The sequence below is a fragment of the Mercurialis annua genome, linkage group LG1-X, assembly GCF_937616625.2.
Source record: "Mercurialis annua linkage group LG1-X, ddMerAnnu1.2, whole genome shotgun sequence".
Taxonomy (NCBI): Eukaryota; Viridiplantae; Streptophyta; class Magnoliopsida; order Malpighiales; family Euphorbiaceae; genus Mercurialis; species Mercurialis annua.
The window spans coordinates 63554516-63581351 of NC_065570.1; the positions used below are offsets into that span (position 1 = coordinate 63554516).

The 26836-nt window shown below is 33.2% G+C and overlaps 3 protein-coding genes across 4 annotated transcripts; 1 reads left to right on the forward strand and 2 right to left on the reverse strand.

Moving 5' to 3' along the window:
• Positions 1-1363: 1363 nt before the first annotated feature.
• LOC126688351 (uncharacterized) lies at positions 1364-6758 on the reverse strand. 2 transcript variants are annotated; one of them, XM_056104308.1, is made up of 2 exons: positions 6166-6758; positions 1364-6042 (listed from the first exon to the last, which is right to left on the reverse strand). In XM_056104308.1, exon 2 carries the CDS (start codon positions 5924-5926, stop codon positions 1439-1441), a length of 4488 nt encoding a protein of 1495 aa, XP_055960283.1. In that variant the 5' UTR covers positions 5927-6042; positions 6166-6758; the 3' UTR covers positions 1364-1438. The 2 variants fall into 2 exon arrangements, with proteins under 2 accessions (XP_055960283.1, XP_050238982.1); XM_050383025.2 differs by lacking the exon at positions 6166-6758 and having other exon boundaries at positions 1364-1680; positions 1744-6146.
• A 5457-nt stretch (positions 6759-12215) lies between these two features.
• Positions 12216-13571, reverse strand: LOC126653407 (protein SENSITIVE TO PROTON RHIZOTOXICITY 2). The gene has a single exon (XM_050347301.1). It carries the CDS (start codon positions 13502-13504, stop codon positions 12272-12274), a length of 1233 nt encoding a protein of 410 aa, XP_050203258.1. The 5' UTR covers positions 13505-13571; the 3' UTR covers positions 12216-12271.
• A 5951-nt stretch (positions 13572-19522) lies between these two features.
• On the forward strand, positions 19523-23251 carry LOC126653421 (50S ribosomal protein L9, chloroplastic). The gene is made up of 7 exons (XM_050347319.2): positions 19523-19745; positions 19879-20006; positions 21279-21324; positions 21424-21521; positions 21607-21654; positions 22137-22327; positions 23040-23251. Exons 1-6 carry the CDS (start codon positions 19602-19604, stop codon positions 22255-22257), a joined length of 585 nt encoding a protein of 194 aa, XP_050203276.1. The 5' UTR covers positions 19523-19601; the 3' UTR covers positions 22258-22327; positions 23040-23251.
• The last annotated feature ends 3585 nt before the right edge of the window (positions 23252-26836 follow it).

Genomic DNA, 26836 nt, shown 5'->3' on the forward strand with positions numbered 1-26836 from the left:
GTTCGAAACCTCTTCAAATCATTTTTTTTTTGACTTAATAGCATTTTTGCTTCACAAAACAATTTACAAAAATGTTAGCATAATCAAAAGGACAAAAGAACAAACAATATAATAAGAATTATGAATCTTAGCTATAGAAATAATCCTTAACTCTAAAAATTGCAAAATCATTTGTTAAATGGAATGCAACAATTCGGGCTTGTTGTGCCGGATTAAAGCTGGAAATAATCAAAAGAACAAAAACAATTAATTATAATTGATCCAATCATCAACATAGGACATGAAAATAATAAAATTAAAGTTAAATTTATGCTTAATGTTTAATTTTTTTCATATAATAATTAAAAAAATAATATACATACATAGATTTTTATGTTAATATTTTATTGCTCTTGTATTTGCTTGATGCTTCTATATTGAAAAGAAAAGCTATCAATGGTTATCTCTATATATTTTTTCAAACCTACAATACAAAATTGCAGTGAATAAATCTAACAAATAAGGATGAAAGAAATGGTTGATTCTGTATATTTTTTCAAACCTACATCATAAAATTACAGTGAGTAAAATAACAAAAACATCACAAACAATTAGATTGGAAAGCTCTTTTTACCTGTTCATTGAGTTCGTTTGCAAAAATCTCTGAAGCTGGCGCAGTCGAATTGCTTCCCGTTGTCTGTGACTAGGGCATGTGGAGTGCCGAACCTGTGACATGTTAATGTGTGGTTCTGTTTTGCTTTTGACTTAAAGGAAAAAATGAAAAATACCAAATACCTGCTCATGACTTCGTTTGATAACCACTTCTGGATTTTCTTACTTGTTATTGTGCTCATGGGTTGTACCTCTATCCACTTGGTGAAATGGTCGACTGCGACTACTATAAACTTTACTTGTCCTCTCGCTGGGACAAAAGGTCCCAGTATGTCTACTCCCCAGATCATGAAGGGCCAAGGGCTTCCAATAGTTGACTGGTGAGCGGCTGGGGTTCTGATGAGCGACCCAAATCTCTGGCATTTATCGCACTTCTTGACCATTTCTTCAGCGTCTTTTTTCATCGTGGGCCAATAAAATCCCTGTAACATCGCTTTTCTGTATAAGGTTGCTGCGCCCTCGTGAGCTCCGCATTCTCCTTCATGGATTTCGCGAAGGACGTAGCTTCCTTCTTCTAGTGATATGCACTTAGACCATGGGTGTGTGGCTGAGGTCCGGTACAGTGCTCCTTCTATTAGTGAATAGACGGAGGAAATTCGAACTAGCTTAGCCGCTTCGGTACGTCCTTCAGGTAGGACTCTGTCCGCTAAATATGCCACTATGGGTTGCATCCATGGATCTAGGACTGCGACTGGTAACACTTGCTGCTCCTCTACCGTTGGTGTTGACCGCTCCTCCTTCATTTGGAGTGATACATATAGCTGGCTTTTCACTGCGGCTGCCTTGGCTATTGCGTCTGCTCTAGTGTTCTCTTCTCTGGGGATGGGTATGAATCCCACTGTCCTCCGTTTTTTTCGATCTCCTTGAGTTGTTCCTTTGCTCTTGCCATGTATTTCGCCATGTTTTGGTCCTTGGTTTGGAATTGTCCCAGCACCTGGCTAGTGACTAGTTGGGAATCACTATGGATTTTTAGCTTTTCTGCCTTTACTTCAGTCGCGATTTCGAGTCCTGTTAAGAGGGCCTCATATTCTGCTACATTGTTAGCATATGGCAGAAATATTTGTCTGAGAAATGAATAAAACATGTTTGTACCTGCCACATTGTTGGTAGCCTTGAAGCTTAGGTGTACTGCATACTCAATTGCGATTTTGTGAGGTCCTAATAGGACTACACCTGCTCCTGCTCCTTGGTCACTGGAGGCTCCGTCTACGAATAGGTTCCATGTCAACTCCTCGGTTGCTGAGTCGCATGGTTTCTCTGTCATCTCTGCCACGAAGTCCGCAAGTGCCTGGGCTTTCAAAGTTGTCCTTGGCTCGTACCTGATGTCGTGCTCTCCTAGTTGTACTGACCAACTGACCAATCGTCCTGAAGTCTCAGGTCGGTGCAATGCTTTCCTCAAAGGCTGGTTTGTGCGCACTATGACTGTGTGTCCTTGGAAATACGGCTTGAGCTTTTTGGTGGTTACGACGACGGCAAGTGCAAGTTTGTCTATGGTTGGGTAATTGAGCTCTGCCCCTTTTAGCGTTCTGCTTATATAGTATATCGGCCACTGCTCCTCCTCTTCCTCCCGTACTAGTACTGAGGCGATGGTCTCTCTCCCTACCGATAAGTACAGGTACAGGTTCTCCCCGGCTACGGGCCTACTCAGTAGGGGCGGGTTGGTCAAGAATGCCTTTAATTCTTCGAATGCGACTTGACAGTCTTCGTCCCATTTGAATTTTTTCATGTTCCGGAGTTGTTTGAAAAACGGCAGGCATTTTTTGGCTGAGGAAGAAATGAAACGTCCCAGTGCCGTGACTCTGCCATTCAACTTCTGTACGTCCCTCACACTCTGGGGGGCCTTCATATCTATCACTGCTTGGATCTTTTCTGGGTTTGCTTCTATTCCTCGTTGGCTGATCAGATAGCCTAGGAATTTTCCTGCTTTAACACCGAAAGCACATTTTGCCGGGTTGAGTTTCATTCCGAACTTGTTCAGGACTTTGAAGGTTTCTTCTAAGTCTTGGGCGTGTTCCTCTGCTGTTAGGCTCTTCACGATTATGTCGTCCACGTAGGCCTCTACATTCCTCCCCAGCTGGTCTTGGAACATGAAGTTGACCAGACGTTGATAGGTGGCTCCTGCGTTCTTTAATCCAAACGGCATGACTTTGTAACAGTATGTCCCTCGGTCTGTGACGAATGATGTTTTCTCTTGATCCTTCTCCTCCATCGGTATTTGATGATACCCCTGCGCTGCGTCTACGAAGCTATATAGGAGATAACAAGCTGTTGAGTCCACTAACTGGTCTATGTTGGGGAGCGGATAGCTGTCCTTTGGGCAGGCCTTGTTCAAGTCTGTGAAATCGACACACATCCTGTACTTCCCGTTTGCCTTCTTTACTAGGACGACGTTTGCCACCCATTCAGGGTAGAAAACTTCGCGGATAAAATCTGCTGCCTCCAAAATGTTTACTTCGTCTGCGATTATCTTCTGCCTCTCCTCAGTGAACCTCCTCTTCTTTTGGACTTTGGGTACACTGCCTGGGATCACGTTCAGTTTGTGCGACGCTACTTTGGGATTGATTCCCACGATCTCCGTTGGTTCAGTAGCGAAAGATTCCACGTTCTTTTTCAGTATCTCTGTTATTTCATGTGCTACCTTTTCTGGTACTTCTGTGCCTACTTTGACCATCTTGGTCTCAGTTAGGTGAAGCTCTTTCATGACGCCTACTGGTTCTGCTCCTTGTGACTCCTCCTCTTCTACTGCGTCTCCTGGGAACGCCTCAATAGTTAAACTTTCATCCTCCTTTGTTGTTACCAAGCAGCATTCCTTGGCCATCTCCTGGTCTCCTCTGACCACTACTATCCCAGATGGTGTTGGCATTTTCAGGGTTAGCAGCCTGATGCTGGTTACTGCTCCTGTCTGGTACAAGAATGGTCTGCCCAGTATGCTGTTGTAGGCCAGTGGAAGGTCTACTACATTAAACTGAGCATGCATCTTTTTGACTGGCCCTTCACTTCTATTTCCCAATTCTACATATAAACTTACTGTCCCTTCTGGACGTATTGGTGCTCCTCCCAGGCCTACTAGTGGGACTGAGGACTTCCGCAGGTCTGTTGTTGAGCCTTTCATCTCTTTGAATGCCTCCAAGGTTAATAAGTTCACGGAACTGCCTTCATCTACCAGTATCCGTTTTACTAGGTGATTCCTGATTATGGCTTCTATCACCAACGCGTCATTGTGTGGTCCCTTCACGTGATGTCCATCGTCTGGTCCGAACGATATCTCTGGGATTACTTCTCTTTCAATTGTGAACACCGCGGCCGATCCTCTTCTGTTTCTCTTCTTTTTTTGATTATTGCTGTAGGGCTCTCCTCCTTCTATCACGTTTACTACGCCTGCGACTTCTTTCTGCTTCTTGTTTTGTTCCTCCTTTTCTGTTAACTCCCCTTTTCTTTTGTCTCCTGGTCTGTCGTTGACAAACTTCTTCAAGAGTCCAGACTGGATTAGCTGCTCTATTTCTCTTTTGAGGTCCCAACATCTGTCCGTGTCGTGGCCATAGCCCTCATGGAAGCGACAGTATTTGCTCTTGTCTCTCTGGATGTCCGGGTCCATCTTCCGGGGTGTGTTGAACATCACTCGATTCTGTTTCATCCAGCTGAGTATGTACACTGGGGCTTTATTCAACGGGGTGAAGTCATAGGGTCTGTGTCCTGCGCCATATCGCTGAGTCCGTGGCCGTTCTTCCTCCTTCTTCCCTCGATATCTGGAACTATCCTGCTTGGTGTGCTCCTGTTGTTTCGTGAGGGTTCGTCTGGCTTCGTCTAGTTCCACATATTTGTGAGCGATCAGCATTAAGTCTTGAAAGGTGGTTGGCTTTTTCATCAGGATTTTGTCACGGAGTTCTTCAAACTTTGTTCCCATCTTCATTGCTTCGATGGCTGTGTCATGGTTCAGGTTTTCGATTTGCACTGCTTCCTTGTTGAATCTTTCTACGAAATTTTTGAGGGTCTCCTGCTCTCCTTGCTTGCACTTCCTCAAGTCGCTGGAACTCTTCTGCATGGGGATATTTGTCCTGAACCTTGCTTTGAATGCCGATGCTAAGTCGGAGAAGGAACTTATTGACCCTGCCTTAAGACATGAGTACCATTTTTGCGCCGATGCTTTTAACGTCGCAGGGAACACTCTACAGAGCATGGGATCAGTCACATCTTGTAGCATCATGATCGTCTTGAACTTTGAGATGTGGCTTTTCGGATCTCCTGTTCCATCAAAATGCTCAAAAGTTGGTAGTTTAAACCTCGAAGGAAACCTTACCGACTGTATCTCTGAGTTAAGTGGGGAATCTTCGTCCTCTCGCTCCTCCTCTGCTCCCTTGCCTTCTTTCTGATATTTCTTCATGGCGTTCTTAATTTTCTCGTCAATGTTGCTCCTTTCGTCCGCTCCCCTCCTCTTGTTGGATGAATGGCTTTCTGCGTCTTTGCTGTGCTTCCCTGGCATCTTGGTTCCTTTTGATTTGTCGTCTTCGATTACATGAATTCGACCGCTATTCCGCACCGCTGCTTCTGCGACCTTCTCCTGGGCCGTCTTATCTCCCAGGAGCGGGACTGCTCCTGGTCCTTTGTCTAGCTGCTCCTTCTCCTTTTGTAGTATGGGCTCCGATTGTCCTCTTCTCGGTGCGTTTCCTCTTTCTTTTTCCTTGGTGACTGGGGGGTCCTTTCCACGTCTGGTTCCTACGTCAACTCCCTGGTTTTGCTTTTCTGCGAATTTCTCCTGATCTCTTGCTAGTCCTATCAGGTGGTCCTGGAAGTCATTGATGCTCTTCATTACTGCTTCATGATAGAGGGGTGGCATAGGCACCCCCTGGGGTACGTATGGGGGTATCTGTGCCGCTGACGTCACTGTCCCTTCTGTGTCCAGAGACGGGAAAGGAATAGGCTGGACGGGTCGCGGATACCCTGGTTGGTTAGGCTGACTCCACGGATAGTAACCTGGATACCATCCTCCTGCCTGTTGCTGATAGGTCATAGGTGGCTGGTATTGTGGAGTATAATATCCCCACGGCGAGGTTGTGTTCCTCAGTGGGTGTATTCCCTGAACGTTTCTCATCATGGGTGGTGGTGTGATGTCGTACGCGACCCCCGTGGTTGCTGGTATGGTCCCACTGGAGATCGGAACGCTAATTCTGATTCCTCCTTCGGGTATCAGGGGTGGGATGATCGGACCACTGCTTGCTGGTAAGCCTGTTGTAGTCACGACCACTCCCGGCGGTGGTGGTTCTTCTCTTCCCTCCATTCCGTCTTCAAAACCAAGATTAAAACTTATATTAGAAACGAATGTCGCTTCCCACAGACGGCGCCAAATGATGGTTTTGATGATCGTCTTTGTCACTATTGTCGCTGAGCTCCCACCTGCTAAGATCAACAGGTTAGAAGGATTCGAGCCGGTGTTGGCTCGAACACCCTCCGATGCCTAAGTCAGTCTTTGGTGAGGTGTCAGTGAAAGTAATGATGAGAAGTGAATATGAGAGTTACCTGGCTTAGGCTTCGTCTATATATATATTGTATAGTCTTTGTATCATAATAGGATTGTTTCTCTATTAGTCTCAGTTATCTCTTTGAGATTCGTCTCTATCCCTGATCTTAAGGGATTTCGGTGTTATCTTGATATCTTTAGCTGTTATAGCTGCGTACTGGGTCAGGGACCTGAATAGATCAGCCTCTAGGTCCATATTCAGGGTCGTTGTAGTGAGTCTTATCCCTTGTTCTGGTCCTTTATCCATCACTTCTTAACAAAGTCAGCCTTTAATGCTTCCACCAGCATTGTTTAGATTCAGGGACAGGGACATTTCAGATTATCTTTCAAGGGACAGGGACAGGGACATTTCAGATATTTTGGCTTCCACCAGAAGTTCAAATTGAAACATATGTGTTTCCAAAAGACAAAAAGCAGTACATTGCTTGTTTCAGTGAGCAGGAGGACCAACATTTGGCAGCTTTTAATGAAGAAAAGAGAGGAAAGATCATAATACAAGGCAGAAAATATAGATGAAATTTGAAATAATAAATAGACAAGAATAGAAAGCATAACCTTGCTCAAACTTTTCCAGCTCATCAATGCATTCTTCAACCAAAAGTGGAGAATTTGATCCTATTGACCAGTCTTGAGTACAAATGAGAGCTTCCACAATCTTCGGAGTTAAAGAACTCCTGAAGCAATCTAGTACTCTTCCACCAGTACTGAATGCAGACTCAGATGCCACAGTAGAAATGGGAACATCTAGAATATCGCGGGCAAGTCTAGAAAGGACTGGAAATCTTTGTGCATTTTGCTTCCACCATGTTAACACATCCAACTCATCTCCATCCTCCATTATATCCTCATTCAGATACATTTCAAGCTCACTCTTCCGATAACTCGAAGTTCCCATTTTCATTCTGTGTTGCTTAAATCTTGCTTTTATTACTGATGGAGGCTTTCTGGCACCAGCAACAGACATAGGGAGAGGGACTGAGGCAGACTGAGTGCCTGCTTCAAGTTGAGTCAAGTGACTAACATTGCTTCCACCAGTTTCATACAAACACTTGTACTCATTATACAAAAGAGTTAGCTCATTGACAACAGAATCAAACAAAGCCATTCCAATGACATCACCAAACATAGTAGTCAAAGAATACTCCATACCCTTAGCTTAGAAGAAGGATCAAAGACATAAGCAAAAAAATAAGCTTATTCATTTTATCAGGATCACCCCAGTATTTGTCAAACTTGATTTTCATTTTTTCACCCAACATCAGAATCTTCACTAATAATCATATCAGCTAAACCACATTTAGGTCACAGATTTCTTGGAAATGCATGTCAGAAGTCACATACAGGGAGCCAGATATGCGCAGTGTGACCATATAAAAGTAAGACAAGCAATCAGCAAACTTCATAACAACTAACCAATCAGCAGAATCAGATATATTATCATTTAAATCAGTCTTGAAAGAGGAATCATCCTCTTCATACTTTTCAAATGCCTTCTCAAACAAACAAGCAGTTGTAAGCATCGAATAGGTTGAGTTCCAACGGGTAGGAACATCAAGACATAAATATTTTTTAGTTTCAATACCAACAAAGTCTGCTGCTTCCTTAAATTTTCTCAACCTAGCAGGACTGTTTCTAATATACCTTACACATTCTCTGACTTTTTTAACAGTCACATTCAAATCTTCTAAACCATCACTAACAACCAAATTCAGAATGTGGGCAATGCATCTCATATGTAAAAACTTCCCATTAGCAACCCCAGTTCCCCACTGATTCAATTTGTTCCTAAAGGCAGCCACTGCTGTGTCATTACTACTAGCATTATCCATAGTTATAGTGAATACAATTTTAAGTCCCCATTCAAGCAAGCAGTTTTCTAAAGACTTACTAATGTATTCACCCCTATGACCAGTTACAGGCACAAAAGCAATGATCCTCTTATGTAATTTCCAGACATCATCAAGCCAATGACAAGTCACACACATATAATTGATTCTCTGTAAACTAGTCCAGGTATCAGTAGTTATGCTAACCCTTTGGCTATGATCTTTTAGAAAAGCTTTCAGTTTCAACCTCTCTTCTAGAAATAGCTTAAAACATTCTCTAGTTACAGTCCACCTAAAGGGTATTTTAAATCTAGGACATGCAGCATTATTTAATCTTTTAAATCCCATACCATCAACAAATCTAAATGGTAATTCATCCGCAACAATCATATAAGCCAATGCTTCCCTAACAGATTCTTGACTAAAAGTCCAGGCTCCCACCACATTCACATTGTTATCAGCAACATTAGTATGAACAGCAGGTTGCAAAGTTAACAAAGTTTGTCTAACTTGCTTAGTATGTGGGTTTTTTAAACAGGCAAGCATACATGCTCTAAGTGTGGATGTTCCATTTAGTTTACTATGACACTGGTACACCCTAGCACAGTAGAGACACTTAGCACTAATCACTTTACCAGATTCATCAAACGCACGATCAAAATGCTCCCAAACAGGAGACCTTTTTTTCCATTGGCTTCCTCTTTTTAGTTTGGGTGGGAATTCTCTCGTTTGCCTCAGCCACAGGATGAGGGACTGTTGAGCCCTCAACCACATCAGCAACTGGAACAGGAGCATTGGGACTGGGATCTAAATTGATACCAGTCCCAACATCTTCCACTGTCACCATCCTGTAAAATGAAACACAGAAACAAATTAGTTCACACAAATAAAAAGACTAAAGAAATTTAAATAAAACAGAATAAAGATACAGATCAAGCCACATACCGATTTTCTAAGAGGCAAACTGAGTTAAGTACTACAAGTTCAAGCTTCCACCCAAGAACAGAGAGATCAAGAGACCACCACAAATACAGAGGTCAAGCTTCCACCAAAAATAGAAGTTAAACGTTGTATCAGTGAATCGTTACATAAACATTTAGAAAACAACTACAAATGAAAATAAGAACTTTTAACTGTAAATATTACCTTTTTAATCTGTTGTCAACAAATAACGTTGCTCAATGATCAGATCCATGCGATTAAGCATGAAAATGAAACATGCGACACAGAATACAAATAAAAATCAATTAGATAAACACCAAAAGCAAGAAATCAAGTTTTAAATGAAACCCAGTAGAAAAAAACACTCACCGATGATTATATGTCAAATTTTATCAACAAATCGTTAAAAATTACTCAAATGATGAAATATAACATCATTTTAGGGTTTAATCGAAACTGAAACTTGCAGACAACGAGAGTAGAAAAGAAGAAGTCATCGATCATGTGTTTGATTGAGTGAGAGTGATTTAGTGAGTGATCCAGTGAGTGATTTAGGGTTCCAGAGAGAAGTTTAAGAGAGAGCGAGGTAGTTTCAGAGAGAAAATTAAGAGACAGATGTTTAAGAGAGAGAGAGAGGCTGCAATGTAAAATGATTAGGGTTTCTGATAAAACGGTTTATATACCCTACACAATACGCACCGTTTTGTGTAGGATTTCGTCGCACGTGGTGAAGCTCTGGAAGCTTCTTACGCGTGTGAAAAACCCTTAACAAAACGACGTCGTTTTGTTATTTGATTTTTCGGTTAAATCGGTGGTTAACCGACCAAAACCAAACCGAATATCAAATAACACAATATTTCCCTAACCCAAACCAAACGGTGCCGTCTTAGTCATAATTACCGAATCATACACACTAATTCAGTTTGGTTCGGTTCGGTTAATTTGACCAATTTGGTTTCTGCACACCCCTAGGTAGAACAATGGTTGAGAGCAGTTCGGTTTGGTGTCCAAACTCTCATAACCAAATCAAACCATCCTTATTAGATCATAAATCAAACTCTGTTAATTTGGTTTATGGTTATTTCGGTTCGATAAACCGAATTTTTGATTTTTATTTAGTTTGGTTCAATCGGTTCATTATTTACAAAAATATTATAAAAAACTGATTTAAAATTTAAATATTTCATTTGCATTAATGGTCAAGTATATTAAAAATTACAAGCCAAATTTATCAAATTTTTTATCTCCAAAAATTATAGCCTATGTTCTAAATTTATATTTCAGATTACTAGAACACTTTAGTATTATAGTTTGAATAGGTTATACCAACAAATTTATATACTAACTGATTTAGACATCTAAAAAACTGGTGTGAATCATTCAAAATCTTATTGTAAACAGTTGTATTGCAAACTCGAGTCACTTTCATAAAGAATTTCTATTTTTCAAAAAAAAAAAACTTCAAAAATCATTTCTACAAAAATTAGATTTATCTCCTGCAAAATAGATTACAAAACAAACAAAAAAGTAATGAATTTTGAAATATATAAAAAAATTGTAAGTAAATAATGACTCAAACTTAAAAGGCAACATTTAACTTATGTGGCACAATTAAAGGGTTAAGCAATTCCAGACTTCAAATGGTGGAAACTTTATTGTTAGTTCAACTCGAACATAATAATGATGGATTAGCATCAGACACAAATTATAAATATAATTAAATGAGTCTACTACGGCGAAACGATGGCGGAGTGACGGCGGAACGATAAAGAAACGACGAAGAGTAAAAGAATAAAAATAGAGAAAAAAAAGAAATAAATAAAAAAAATGGCGAAGGAACTCAGAGAAGAAGAGGAAAAAGAAAGAGAAAAAGATAAAAAATGATAAATTTCACTACTTGGAGTAAAAAAAATATAATTAGAGTAAAATAATAATAATAAGTAGGTATAATTATAATATAAATACCTAATGGTAAAAAAAAACCCAAACCTTTACGAATTGTTGCAATTATATCCAAACCTTTTAATTTTTGCAATAATATCCAAATTACATTCTTTTATTGCAATAATATCCAAATTGCATTTTTTGTAGCAATAATAGTCAAATTGATGGCTAAACTTGTTGTTTTCAATTAAGATATTAGGCTATTTTTTTATGTATAATAATATTGTAAAAGTCCAAAAAATGGCAAAAAACAAAAAAAAATCACATAAAAAGTGCAATTTGGATATTATTGCAACAAAATAATGTAATTTGCATATTATTGTAAAAATTAAAAGGTTTAGATAAAATTGCAACAAATCGGAAAGGTTTGGGTTTTTTTTGCCATTAAGCCTAATATAAATATGTATTCGAGTAAAAAAATAACCATATTAAAAGGGTGAGATAGTAATGTTTTCCTTATTGAGGTAAGAAATTATATTATTTTCAAAAACAAAGTATTTTTCCTAATTTTTTCTATTCATATCATTCAAAATCGGCTAGTTTAGCCCATTTACGAATGATAAATTTTTCAGTTTAATTTACAAATAACTAGAAAAAATTTTAAATATCTTAAAATGGACCAAATTAGTCGATTTTAAAAGATTTGGTTATAATTGATATAATCCGCAAACGTTTATATTTTCTGGAATCAACCTTATTTTTTTTTTAATTGGACCATGTTTTTTCGTTTGTTGGATATTATTGAGTCAAATTGCAAAAGTATTGATCATAAATGTTTTTATTTATATTCTATTCGTCAGTTTCATCATACTATTAGTTGTGAATATGTAAAATCACTTTTCTAAAATGGAGTATTCAAATTCAGTTCAACATGAGCGGGCCATAACGAGCTCAAATAGCCAATTCAACCAGTCTATTGACAATAAATTGAAAGAAAACATTAATCGAATGATGAACCAGTACTTAGAAATCAAACCGGTAGCCAAACATATGATACAACCGGTTTTCGGGTCAACTGGTCGAATAAATTATATATAAAAATAAACTTTTAAACATTTAAGATCTAACCGATTGAGCCGGTTCAATTGGATCATTCACATGTTCAACTTGGGTCAACCAGTTCAATCTGGTCCAACCCATATAGATCAAATTTCCAGTTTTAGATTTAGTACTTGGACAGGATAACCAGCTAGTTTCCGGTTCAACCTGCATGTCGATTTCAATTTTTTATTCACTGCACACGAACCAGATTACTTTCTCATCCCATTTTGTCATTCACATGTTATTCAATTTAAATAGTTAAAGATAAATCTAACAAGCACATAAATAAATTAAAATAGAAGCAAATAAAACCATCTTTTAATTCATAAATACAATTAGGGTTACATGATATTTACCTATTGTCAACTTGCATTATTTGCTGATCCTCAACTTTTGGAAATGAAGTAACAATATTAGGAGTATGTCCAACAAATAAACCAACATGACCCATAAGCTTATCTTTTCTAGAAAATACAGTCCCACAAGAACACTTCCACTTCACATTTCCACAATGTTTTTCATGAGTTCTAAGATCAGACAACACAGAAAATTGTTTCCTGTTACATCTCTTACAAACATACATTTTAGGACAATGGCTTCTCTTGTAATGATTTTTCACACAAATCATTGATTTTAAAGGCTGAAATTTTACATGGTTTTTATTCCATCTACACCCCTCTTCTGGACATGAATATTTTCTAATATTTGATTCTCCAAAATTATTATTTATATTACCAGAAATTTTCAATGGATTAGTTAAAGCAGCATTACTCTTATACTCTTCACCGTGAGCTCTCATATGCATTCTTAAATTTGCATCTCGTTTGAACCCTTTTCCGCAAATTCGACAATAATGAGTATATTTCGCTAATAAAATTTCAGCATCCACCTCGATTATTTCAAAATCATTATCTTTACTCGATTGTTTTAATTTTTTTCTTTCAACCTTATTACTAATTTGCATACCTGAGGCAGGGGCGTCGCTGCCGCCCCCATTTGCTTCGATGTCGACATTATTATGATTACTGTTGTAATGATTATCGTCGTACCAATAGAAACTCTGCCGTCTTTGATGATCTTGACAATTTGGTTGAAGTAATAGCACATTTTCTTGATGTGTAGCCCTAGCGTGGGGTTGAAGTAATAACAGATTTTCTTGATGTGTAGCCCTAGCGTGTGGTTCAAGTAATAACTCATTGTTACATGAATTATTAGTGGAACCAATTGACATCTGCTGGCAAGAGAACATCATTGAAGATGCAAAAACAATGATTTCTTGAATAGTTATGCCCATATTAGCTATAGCTATAGAAGTTGATGATGGACTAATATTTTGATTCTGATTATGATCTTGAGAGATAAGGATATTGAGTAAAGATTGGAATTCATTAACCTTATTTTTCAGGGCAGAAAGATTATATATTAAAGAATCTGAATGTGATAATTCTGAAGAACCTGAACTAATTGCTTCAAAAGAAGGTGAAACGACGTCGTTCTGGCTGGTAGTGGATGCTGCTGCAGCAGGATTACACATCTGTGATTGATGATAATTAGAGAAAATGTGAGAAGCTGACCCTGAAATCATTTCACACAAATTATTTTTGTATCTAATTTAGTTTTTTTTCTAGATGGGATTTTTGATCTATTTTTCGTAAATCTTTTGCTATTATATATATAGAATACAATGGTTGTTTTTATATATATAAAATATATATAGAAGTCAACTTGGAGCTTGAACCTATCCTCACTTAATCCCTTCCTCAGATGTTTTATTAGTAAGAATTTCATATCAGAATAACAATTAAATAGAATCATTTACTTGAATAGATTTATCTATTATTTTTGGTTTTTGCAAATCTATCCTAAACTTTTAGAAATTTAGAAATTTATCTTAATTTGATTATTTTTGTTGTAATTATATTCAAATTTTTTAATCAAATTTAATTGTTGTAATTTTCAGTTAAATTTCTATACTAACTCCTTAATTAGCAAAAAATCATTTTTCAGAATTGCAAAATTTAACTCACAATTCAAAAAAAAAAAGTTAATTTTAAATTCTCTATCTTTAGGTGATTGAAGCCAAAAATAAGCAAATTTGAAGTTTGAATATAATTGCAACAAAATTATCAAATTGGTATAAATTTATAAATTTTGAAAGCTATAGATGAATTTATAAAACGACAAAATGTTTGAATTTTTGACACGTCAAATCTTCAAATTATATATTATGTTTGACGTGTTTGGTTTAGTTATTTTTATTGCTGTTAATCAGTTGTTCGATGAAATCCAATTACAAAAAGCTTCATTTCATATTTTTATTTGAACCATTTGATCAGTTATCTTCTAAAAAAAACATTTTTATTTGAACCATTTGATAAGTTTTCGATCTCTCTTATTCTCTAAAATGGATTTGTTTAGCGTGTTTGCTATATGATTTTAAATGCATCCTACCATTATTGTTTTCTCAAGAGAGTATTTAAAAAAAAAAGTTCAGGAAACAATTATGTCATTTTCCAGAGTCAAAGCTGATGCAGGACTTGAAATTTTTAAATTAAAGGTGACATATAAATGATGTTGACAATCTTTTTAGGGATCTATGATGAAAAAAATCAAATTCTTAAGACTTATTGCAGTTTAATATAAATTTTTTAGTTTTTATAATAATAGTCAAATTGTATTTTTTTTCGATGTAATGATATCCAAATTATATTTTCTATGCGAAAGCTTTTGAGTAATTTTGAGCTTTTTTATCACTTCTTATGGCTTTTAATATATCATCATTCATTAAAAATAATAATAGTTTAATAGTCTAATTGAAAATAACAAGATTGATCACTGATTTGGCTATTATTACAACAGAAAAATGCAATTTAGCTAATATTATAAAAATTAAAAAGTTTAGATTGTAAAAGTTTGATAATATTTTTTTCTCTAATTATAATATTTTTATCACTAAATTATGCTAGGAGAATCATATATTTGACAATCCCTTTCATTTTGCTATTACAGCCAAATCTAGCCCTTTAGGTGTCTGATTTTTTTTATTGAGGCTTAGGTAATTAATTATATTAATAACCATTCGTTTGATTTCTTTTATGACTTTGCAATTGCAATGCTTCAGCTCTAAACCAGCTCTAAACCAGCCATTGATATATATGACAATAGATGAAACTGACAAAATTTAAAAATTATAATATAGTTAATAAACACTCTAAATTTTTTATAAATAAATTAGTTTAGCCTAATCATTTAAAAATACTTCATCTTTTTAATATTTTTGTATATGACATCACCTTTTAAAATCTTTAATTTCAGTCCATTTTTAAATTTTCACTTACAATTATAGCTATTTGTTTAAATTGAATTGTAAAATGTTCAAATAAACCTATCATGTTGATTCAGTTTTGAAATTTATAATAGTAAAAATGTAAATTGGAATAGTACGAAATAATATAAACGACATATTTAAATTTTTTCACACTCCAATTTGGACAAATGACTACAATAAAATTGGAAAATTGAAAAATAAATTAAATTGAAGATTTTAAAAGTCGAAGCCATAAATAATAAAAAAATAGGATATTTTTGGATATTACGCCAATTAATTTTGTCAATTTTCTTTTGATGAATTAGTTTTGTCAAATTAAAAAGCATATTCGATACTTGACTCGAAAGCAGCCTGCTCCATGAGAATTTATATATTTACCCGGTTAGATTAATGTGGTGTCCATAATTATGTGTATACTTACGTTTCCATTCATGCCTGTTCTGCTGAAAAATGTCAGTTAACTAGTTGATTAGTTAATGCAAGTGTATTTTTTAATGAAAATATTTGTTAACTCCAGCCGATTAAAAATATTGGAACTTAAATTTTTATATTTATTAGATTATTTGTTTTTATTGATTAATTAAACATGCCACAAACCGTTAAAAAAAGTTTTTAGCAAGTCTTTTTCTCTAATTTATGCTATTATAATTACGTCTAGATCAAATGCTTATCTTAACTTTTAATGTATGTGAGTTGATTTTTTAAACTTTCGATTTACAGTTGATCATATACTTTCTTCAATGAAATATTTTTGGCCAATCATACATTTCCAATTGCATTTTTTTATCACTTTTAAACTGTTATAAACTTTTTTTATTCAAAATAAGTAGTTTTATTAAGTCAATTTTAAAACAATTACATCAATAAAAATTAAAAGAAAACCATTAAATTATTTCTAATGAACTGACATAAAATATATTGTTTAACTAACACGTGCACGACAGTGTTTAAAAATAATAATAAAAAAGGGTATTGGCAAAATAAATCCTAAAGTTTCACCTTTTTAGCGATTTAAGTCTAACGTTTAAAATTTTACGAAACAAATCATAATCTTTTCAATTTTTGCAAATTGTAGCTCAAGTTCTAATTCCAGTCATTTTGTTATTTTTTTTAGGCTACAAGTTGCAAAAGTACGAAACGTTGGGATTTTATTTGTAAAATATTAAAACGTTGGGATTTAATACCAATAGTAGGCTGCCACATAAGTAAATAATGGCCGGAAAACGGCTTAGACTACAATTTACAAAAATTGAAAAAGTTAGAATTTGTTTCATAAAACTTTAAACGTTAGACTTAAATCGAAAAAAAATATAACGTTGTGATTTATTTTGTCAATATTCAAAAAAATTGCTTTGAAAACATAAAACAAATAATCTCTCAAAATGATTTTTTGTTTGTTTTGAAGACATAACAGATAACACATTCATTTATAACGGGTTCAATTTGAACCTTAAGTGGTCCTTTAATATTTGAAACACAAAAAAAAATTAATTTTTTTAAAATGATGATAATAATATAATTTTATTTCAAAAATCTTTTATACATCCATCACTAAACAATATAGGAATATAAAAAATAGCGGCTAGAAAATCATAATGTTAATGAAAGGGGCGGAACTAGGAATTTTGCTATAGGGTTCCTAAGTTTTATAAAATAAAATTTGAGTACAAATTAAAATTAAGTAACTATATTTAAAAAAAAAAAATTAAAGCTTGAAAGAGTAATTAAGCAAAAAATAATAATTTGCGGGGGCGGTCGCTACCTCATCCATGCAGCTGGTTCCGCCCGGCCCCTGGTTAATGATATATTTCAGTGTGACTAGCTTTGTTCGACGTTGTGCATAAAGTCAATCATATAAAAACATACTCCATCCAATTCATAATATTTACCGTTTTAGAGAAATATTTTTGGTGTATAACACTTATCAAGTTAATATATTAAGAGAACATCTATTGCTATATTTTCTAATTTATCTCTATCAATAAATAATTTAGTGTTGACAAAATACCAGTCTAACAAAAAAATAGTAAGACTTAATATGGGTAATTTCATACCGGCGTATACAAATTAAGATATAATTTTATTTTGTTTATGCAAAATAGTTTAAAGTAATAAATATTATGAACCGTAAGGAGTATCATTAAAATGATGGCAGTAATGTAATTTCATTTAATAAAACTCTTGCATATTAAATGATGCGTTTTAATGTAATTGATTGTAGCCGTTAATAACGAAGTGGGCATAATCTATCTAAAAAATTATTCGATCTTTAAGAAGTTTGATTCAAATATGAGTTAATTATTGGCTTAAATGCATAAAAAATCACCAACTTTCGCGTGTTTTTGGTATTTAACACAAACTTTCAATTTTGGCATAAAAATACACGAACTATCTGATTTTTGCAATAATAACACGAACATCATTTTGGGCATAAAACGACACCGTTTTTCCCATAAAACAACACCGTTTTTGCCTTAAAACGACATCGTTTTTTGAAAAAATGCAAACTTGGTCTTATATGCAAAAATTTGATAGTTCATGTATTTTTACGCCAAAATTAAAAGTTCGTGTTAAATACCAAAAACACGCGAAAGTTGGTGATTTTTTGTGCATTTAAGCCTTAATTATTTTCAACCCTTTGAGATTTGACTATTACACTAGTTAGACTCTAATATTTAAAAATTACATTAAAACATCCATCTATTTTGTGATATTATATGAAAACACTATTTATTTGTACTTTTCGTTAACATATCATTAGCTAAGAAAAAATATACACCCTTTGAAGTTTAGCATATTAATACTTGATTTATTGGCATATTCAACATTTTATCACTATCTATATTTTTAACGAGTTGTTTTAAATATGTTATGATAACAAAATTAATACATTTATAAATTTGTATTAAATAAAATAATTTGAAAAATTAAATTAAATTACAAATACATAAACAAAAAAAAAACTTATATTTCAATAAAAAAATATGTCAAGACTATACATACTGTCTTGTTTATAAAAGTACAAAGCACCCATAAACATTGAATAGATAATTACCTTTTAATTCGATACAAATCATTTCAAAAGCAATGTATAATAGCCAAACAAAATTTAAACAATAGTTTATAAGAATAATTATCCATATTATCTTAAATGTGATTTAAAATAACTAGTAAAGAGAAATAAAAATAAAATTTTACATTTAAATTTAATTTCTAAACTCATAAAAGCACCCAAGTTATAATAATATGGCAAATTTGTAGGACACATAATAAAATACTTATAATTTAACAACATATATTATTATATATTTTTTTATCAATTTATCTATTTTGTATTAAAATATAAAATATAGTTATATCATTAATGCATTACCTATTACTATTTATATATTTTATATTAAAAATAAATTACAACATGAAATACTAATTACAATTATAAACTTTTTTTATCTTATCACGTTTGGAGAATTAAATATGTTAAAAAATATATATAGTTGTAAAATGTGTAATATTGTAAAATAAAAGACCGATTAGTATAATATGCCAAACTTAAAAGGATTCACAATATAACATTTTTTTAACTAGTGGTAGACTAACAAAAAATGTAACGGAAAGTGTTTAGTATAATATCAAATAATGAAGAGTGTTTTAGTGTAATTTTTAAATATTAAAGTCCAATTAGGGTAATTTGTCAAACAGTAAGGGGTCTAATGTAATCACCTCTTCCATTATAATGTTCGAACAATAAAGGATTATTTTACCCCTCGAACTAGACACTAAAAATCAATTGAGGTTAAAACGAGACAAAATACAAAATTTATAGTATTTTTTTTCTTAATTATAAATTTGACCTTAATTGATATTTTGTACCCAATTTAAATGGCAAAACGAATCTTTATTGAAGCATGAATGTTCGAAATACCAGCTTAGGGCTTAATTACAAATCTAGAGTGTTTCAAAGATCAGTTAATAAAAAAAAGGGCATGACCAATCGGGTTTGGTCCAAGTGGTAAGTGGCTTGATATCGCTTAAACAAGGTTTCGGGTTCGAGTCTTATAAATACAGAAAATCTCTATTGGTAAACTCATCCAGCATGCCAGGTGCGCGACGCGGGTCGGATCCGGATTAGTCAGGGTGAAACCTTGAAAACCGGATGGGCTTACCAAAAAAAAGAAAAAAAAGGCATGAATGCAGTCAGAAATTTAAAACGGGATGATAATGAACTTTTACCAATTTTGCAAACCAATCCTTCCTGTCAAGGGTGCAATCACAAAACACAGACACCAAAGGATAAGACATAAGAGACTATTGAACACGAGAAAACGAAAAAGTATAGCAAACTGAACAAATAACAATGGCTTCACCATCAACACTTTCATGGAGTTCTTCGTCTTGCCTTCACAGTTTCAGTGGACCCAACATTGAAATTTCCAAATTACCAGACAAAAAAATGGCTATGGTTATCTGGGCTCAAAAGAAAGCCAAAAAAACCAGAAAAGTAAGCAAATTTTCTCATTATCTATGTTGGGTTTTATCAATTCATGTTTAATCTCAACTGGGCTGCTCATTTTTCACTTATTAATGCTGTGTTTCTGTTTTGTGAGTTGTAATATTTGGGTGTTTGTGTATAGATTATATTGAAAGAAGATGTGTCTGATTTGGGGAAAAAAGGGCAGCTAGTTGATGTCAAAGCTGGCTTTTACAGGAATTATCTTTTGCCTATGGGCAAAGCCCAGATTGTCACTCCTATTTTTCTCAAGTATGCAACTTTTTCTCTGCTTTCAAATTCCATTTTGCTTAATTTAGACTTGATTTTGATGCATATTTTATAAACATTTGATTGATAATATATTAAAGTGGAAACCATGTATATGATTGACCAGAGTAGAATGTTATTACTTTAGGGGGGGCGTTATCAAGGTTTCTTATCACCTCATGCATTTAAGTGATAAGTTGAAAGGCAAATGTCTGTTAATTTCAAGTTTTGTGAAAGTTTATCCGACGTTTTTTTTTTAAAAAAAGAAAGGCGAAAATGAAAAATTTAGCGACTGACATTTGCTTAGATTCGTCTCGAAGCTGAAAATCCCAAAATCGATTTGCTCAGGTTCATCATCACTAATTTTTCATCACATTAAAAATAAAGAAGACAGTACACTACAATGTACAATATAATTATGCATTGTATTATATGCTGTTGTTCGGTTAAAAAGATGTGCATGTATTTAGGAGTATAATATTATGCATATTTGACTCTTTTGGATTGTAGGAATACGATGAGTACTTGAAATATGAATGCTAATTTTATGATGGAGGTTTCTGCTAGTATGGGGATAGATTGAATGAAGCACTATTATATGTTTTCTCTTATCGCTATGCTAGGAAGATTGTGGTTATCAAGAAACTTTCCATGCAATGACTGGATGAGGAGAGGTAGCAGAAAGTATAACTTTTAAATGCTGTAGGGGTGTTTGTTTTAATTGAAATGTTTAAAGTCTCATTTCTACTGTGATGTTGAAGCCCGTTAGTATTAAATTATTAATAGGGGAGCTTCACAAAGTTTGACGAAATTCCGTTGTGTGCCTTAAATGCTGAAATTCCATTTTTGAAACAGGAAACTCTAATTTTCTAGTTGACGTTTGTCATGATTTGTCCTCATGTCGGTACATGAATTCAGTTTGAGTATGTGGTGATTATTTAGTATTTCTAGTTAATCATGCCTCTTATAGTTTTGGTTTATACGAGGAATTATAAATTTCTGCTGTCAGTTGGCTCTTATCGTACTTAATTGTGCAGCTTAAGCCATCTAAATGCTGATAATCCTCAACTGTTTGCTATTTTGAAGCAACAAAGACAATTCTGTAGCTCAAACAGTGTAAAAGTTACATATGGTTATATAGCTATAAGATGAGATTTGTATTTCACTGGCTTAGGGTTCTGGTTTGCATGCACTGAAACTTCCTAATGGAAAATTAGTTTAGTTATTTACTAAATCCCAACTAATTTGATTATTCTCTTGTTACTAACTTTTCAGGGAAATGAAGATAGAAGAGGAAAGAATCGAGGCTGAGAAAAAACGGGTAATTGAGCATTACAAGTATTTGTAAGTTAGTTATCTTTCTTATTTATCTCTTCCTTCAAAAATCATAATCTTGTCTGAAAATCTTACTTTTCTGAAGGTAAAAGAAGAAGCACAACAGCTTGCACTTGTTTTTGAAACTGTTGGAGCTTTCAAGGTGAAGCGCAAAGGTGGAAAGAACAAACAAATATTTGGAAGGCAAGTCGAAGAATTTCAACTTTAAGCTGAGGTTATTAGTAAATCTTTCCCTAATCTATAAATCTAACTGCCATTATTTTTGCAGTGTAACTGCTCAAGATCTTGTTGACATCATCAAGGCACAGCTTCAAAGGTACTCACTTCTAAAAATTTTAGGGTCACTAGAGGTTAGCAGTCGGTTAATCCGAATAGAAAAATCATTCAGTCAAATTTGATCAAAGGTTTTGGTTAGTTCGTTTCGGAACTTTGGTCACTAAAAAAATCCGGTTCGATTAAGTTTGAAAAATTTGGTTAACCAAATAAACAAAATATTGTATATTTATTATTAATTATTATTCTTTATATTTTTATTGGTTAACCGAATTAAATGACTGATTTGGTTAGTTCGGTTTTGCAATTTTAAAATTTTGGTTAATTCAGTTAAATGGGTTTCAGTTATAATTGATAATTTGATTGGTTTAGTTACAGAGATAAAGTTATTCGATTCATTTCATTTTGGTTAAATTGACTGATACTTAACCGAACCAATCGTTTGCTCACCCCTAAGGATCGACTTGCATACAATTTTGAGTGTGAGGCTTAACTAGTTTGCTTTCTGATCTTCATTGATGCTAGGGATATCGACAAGCGAGTTGTTTCTCTTCCAGAAATTAGGGAAACAGGAGAATATATTGCTGAGCTTAAGCTTCATCCTGAAGTTACGGCTCGCATAAGGGTGAATGTTTCTGCCAATTAAGAAAAAGCATCTGTTGGAGCCTACTTTTTGGATGGATAATTTGTGTGAGCAACTTGCATTTTTGTTTAAGGTATGTGAGCTAATTGATATATGCCATCTTATCTCGAGCTAAGTAGCACAAACACTCCATTCAATCAGTGTTTCCTGTTTCTAGAACTTGTCGGAAACTTGGGTTTTGGACACGGAAGTTCAATTTTAGCATAGAAAACTTTAAAATAACACCATTTCATTGTGTCCATATCAAGTTTTCTGTGTTTTCCGTATCCTTGTCCATGCTACATAGATCTTGAGGTTTGCCTATAATTGTGTCCAGCACAAGAAAGCAAAGTTGACAAATTTTCTACTTGACATTTTTCGTATTTTGAAAAAACAATTATGAATTGTTTATTTCCTCAAAATACAAAATATCAGCTCAAATTTGTCGAAGGCGCATTTCCGCCAAAAATTAATAAAATTAATGGTCAACTCCAATCAAATAGATAAAGCATGCATATCGAAATGGAAACACCGAAACAGAAAAATTTTGGAATGTAAAATGACGAAACAGTATTTCTTATAAGAATAGGTTTTAAATATAAAGTTTCAAAAATATTTCCGGAAACGGAAACGAACGAAACTCAGAAATGTACAAGTTCCCGTGCAACATAGCATATTCTGAACAATTGAAGCACATACTTTAGTTTACGGGATTGCAGTTAAAGTTTATCCAGCAACTTTATCATGCTTTTATCTGTCTACAAGATTGATTAGTTTCCTGATTCTAAAATTTGGCATCACTGCAGGATCACGGCAAATGTCATACCAATCGAAAGAGATCAGTAAAATGCAAAATTCGTACACATCGTATAGATGGAAGATCTTAATTCTCACCTCAGCTGCAATTTTACTGTTTCTTGCTCTTTTTTATTTACTGTAGAATTTAGAATCTGTAATCATGTTGTGGAAGTTATGGTGTTTTTACTTTGATAAATATTAGCAATTCTTCATGAGACTATTTATGTGTACACTGTCATCAATCTTCAATATTTGTGTGTGCACTCAAACAATTAACCTTTTCAGTGGCAATGAGACTTTGATTCATGACAATTCCGATTCAATATGCATAGTTTGAAGGTGTCAATTGAAATTGTCTTTGCTATATTTTGAAGTGTTATTTGCATTAAAAAGCCTCACATTATCTATTTTAGCGCTTTAAACTCTACATATGAAAGTTGTTAAATAATAGCTTAATCTTTCATTTTTTTGACAATTATTAGCTAAAAAATGATTTTCAAACGTAGATAGCATCTTTAGTAATTCTAGCAAAAGGAAAATTATCCCATCTTTGATGAACATGATACTTCTTTTTCTTTTTTTATTGTGCATTATTTTTGAGGGCCATTAAATTAAGGGTTGATTTCAAAAAATTAAAAAAAATTAAGGGTTAATCTCAATAAAATACTAAACATTTGGGGTTTTATCAGTTCTAGCCTAACCTTTCAAAATCTGTTAGTTTCACCATTTGAAATGGTCAAATATTTTAAAAAATTCTGACCTTTTAGTCCCTTTTCAATTTTATCCGATGTTGAAAAATCACCAATTTTATCTTATTTTGCATTTTTGTGTTTCAATTGTACCCAGAAATATTAAATTGACATCTTTTTCATTTGGAAAAATTAAAAAATGTTCTCCATGTCTAGCATATATTAATTGTATATGTTTAAAATTTATTTAAATTAGTTAAATTAATTAAAAATTTAATCTAATTTTATCTTTAGACTTAATTAATTGAATGATTTCATCCTTTTAAGTAAAAAAAAAATGTCAAAAATTGAAAAATTGGGGTACAATTGAAATGAGAAAATGCGAAATAGAGTAACATTGACTACTTTTCAAACGTAGGGTAGGATTGAGAAGGGGCTAAAAGGTCGGTTTTTTTTAAGGCATTAGGCCTTTTGAAATATTTGAAATACTTTTTGACCAAATCTTTTAAAATCGGCTAGTTTAACCCATTAACAAATGATAAATTTTTCGGTTTGGTTCATAAATGCATAGAAAATGTTTCAAATATCCCAAAATGGGCTAAACTAGCCGATTTTAAAAGATTTGATTATAACTGACAAAACCCGCAAACATTTGATATTTTATTAGAATTAACCCTTCAATTAATAATATAGTGTTCAGAACATTAAACACAAAAGATGAAGGTCATAATGGTTCATGAATTTTTCTATCAGAGCCAATTAATTCACACTTAGCCATTTTAATCAATTAATAGTATATTTTAAGTCAATTACACACAATATTCTTTATTTTTATGTCAATTAACTCTAAAATTGGGTCATTATGGTTTTCTGAATTCGTCCATTTCATACAATTTGAGAGTTGATTGACATTAAAATAGACAATATTTTCCTTAATTGATTAAAGGCTTAATCACCAAAAAATGCCAAACCTATACGTTTTGTGTCAATTATAGCCAAACCTTTAAAAATCACCAGATTTAGCCAAACCTTATATGTTATGTTTCTTTTTTAGCCATTTTTGAATCGAACCGGTTTTTTTGACACCGTGTCGTCCACGTCACCGCCAACTAAGCAATTGGCTGGCATGTCAGCTGAAATATTTAAATAAGGTTTGGCTATAACTGACACAAAATGCATAGGTTTGGTATTTTTTGATGAATAAAACTAATTTTAAAATTAAATAATTAAATAATTAATTATATTATAATAAAATTCATATATATTTAAAAAATCATAATTTTATTTAACGCTAATTAAAATTAATTTATTTTTACTAAATTTAAATAATTATAATATTTTTTTTACATATTTGAGAGATATATAATTAATTTAAATTCTAATAAAAACAAAAAATGTCATATTCATCTTAAAATTTATTTTTTTAAATTCCAGTCGTCGATTCTTTGACACCGCCGCCGTTTGAGATCCAATTATTCGTCTTCCAACGAACAATCTGAGAGTAATATACACAACAAACATACGACAGTGTTCATAAGTCAACTATACACATATAAATATAAAATAATTACTGAATAGACTGTTTATTTAAAGGACGAGTTTAATTATTTTCTCATTTTTTTTCTTTAAAAAGTGAAGCTCATTGTGGTGTAATCAATATATATCATGATGTTTATAAGCATAAACGCATATGTCATTTTACTCGGCATAGCCAAAAAATAACCTTAATTTATACATAACTATTTTATTTATTACCTAAATCCAGTCATAACAAGATCTCAACAACATTAAAAATACTAAATCAAGTTCAAAATCATCATAAACATTAAATCCTTTCACCAAATTTAATTCAATATTAATTCCTAAGTAATACGTTAATTCATTTTTTTAATTACATATTCATTAAAATTTATTATAATATAAATTTATTAGATTTAATTAGGTTTAATAAAAAATTAAAATTAATTTTAATTAGTATTAAATAGGAAATATTAATTATTTTTAAATATATATAAATTTCATAAATGATATAATTAATTTACTAATTATTAAATTTAAAAATTGGCTTGAATTTAAAATTAGGTTTATTCACCCAAAAAATACCAAATCTATATTTTTTGTGTCAGTTATAGCCAAACCTTATTTAAATATTTCAGCTGCCATGTCAGCCAATTGCTTAGTTGGCGGTGACGTGGACGACACGGTGTCAAAAAAACCGGTTCGATTCAAAAATGGCTAAAAAAGAAACAGAACATATAAGGTTTGGCTAAATCTGGTGATTTTTAAAGGTTTGGCTATAATTGACACAAAACGTATAGGTTTGGCATTTTTTGGTGATTAAGCCTTGATTAAAATAGCTACATATGAGTTTAATTGACTTTTGATGCACAAATTTAAGAGCTGAAATAACCCTTTGCTCAATTGAAAAAAAAAGGGATTCTACTCTTTACAATCACTAATTTTACAAGCAAAAACGAAGCAGTATTCAGTTATATGCCTCACATGGTACCATACAAATGTAGCAATATTTTATGGCTTGTGCTATGTGTAACATTTGACACACTCTTTTCATTGGGCAACAACCATTAACATTAAACACCTAATCCCAATCTATAAACCATACTACAATTTAGGTTTCCAATAAATCACCCCAAACTAAAAATAATTAGGCAACTAAATCACCCCAAACTAAAAATAATTAGGCAACTTATAATAATAGTGTTTTAATAAATGAATTAGTCGGTTTAACCAATTTGACAACTAACTGGAGGCTAGTCCAGTTCGATTTTCTTAAAAACTAAAAATACGGTTCAATCAGTTTGAACTAAAAAAATTATACAACTGAGGAACCACTTAACCAGCCAAACCATAAAAACCGATTGATTTTTAAAAATTTAATTATAATGTATTTTTTTTTAAATAATAAAAACTCGTATTAAATATATATGTATTTGTATTACAAATGATGGTTAACCTAAGTCCTAATTCTATGTATTTGTATTGATTGGTGTCATGTGAAGATCAAAAACTAATAGAGAATGGAGTATAGATGACAAAGAAGAAATTTGGCAAAAGACAGGACAAGTCACAAGTTGTCATATATTTTTTGTCTCTAT

Bases quoted from the DNA above. Each gene is read 5' to 3' on its own strand.
- LOC126688351 (XM_056104308.1), bottom strand. From the start codon at position 5,926: ATGGAGGGAAGAGAAGAACCACCACCGCCGGGAGTGGTCGTGACTACA.
- LOC126653407 (XM_050347301.1), bottom strand. From the start codon at position 13,504: ATGATTTCAGGGTCAGCTTCTCACATTTTCTCTAATTATCATCAATCA.
- LOC126653421 (XM_050347319.2), top strand. From the start codon at position 19,602: ATGGCTTCACCATCAACACTTTCATGGAGTTCTTCGTCTTGCCTTCAC. The intron at 21,522-21,606 runs GCAAGTCGAAGA...TTATTTTTGCAG, and splicing joins AACAAACAAATATTTGGAAG to TGTAACTGCTCAAGATCTTG. The intron at 21,655-22,136 runs GTACTCACTTCT...CATTGATGCTAG, and splicing joins ATCAAGGCACAGCTTCAAAG to GGATATCGACAAGCGAGTTG.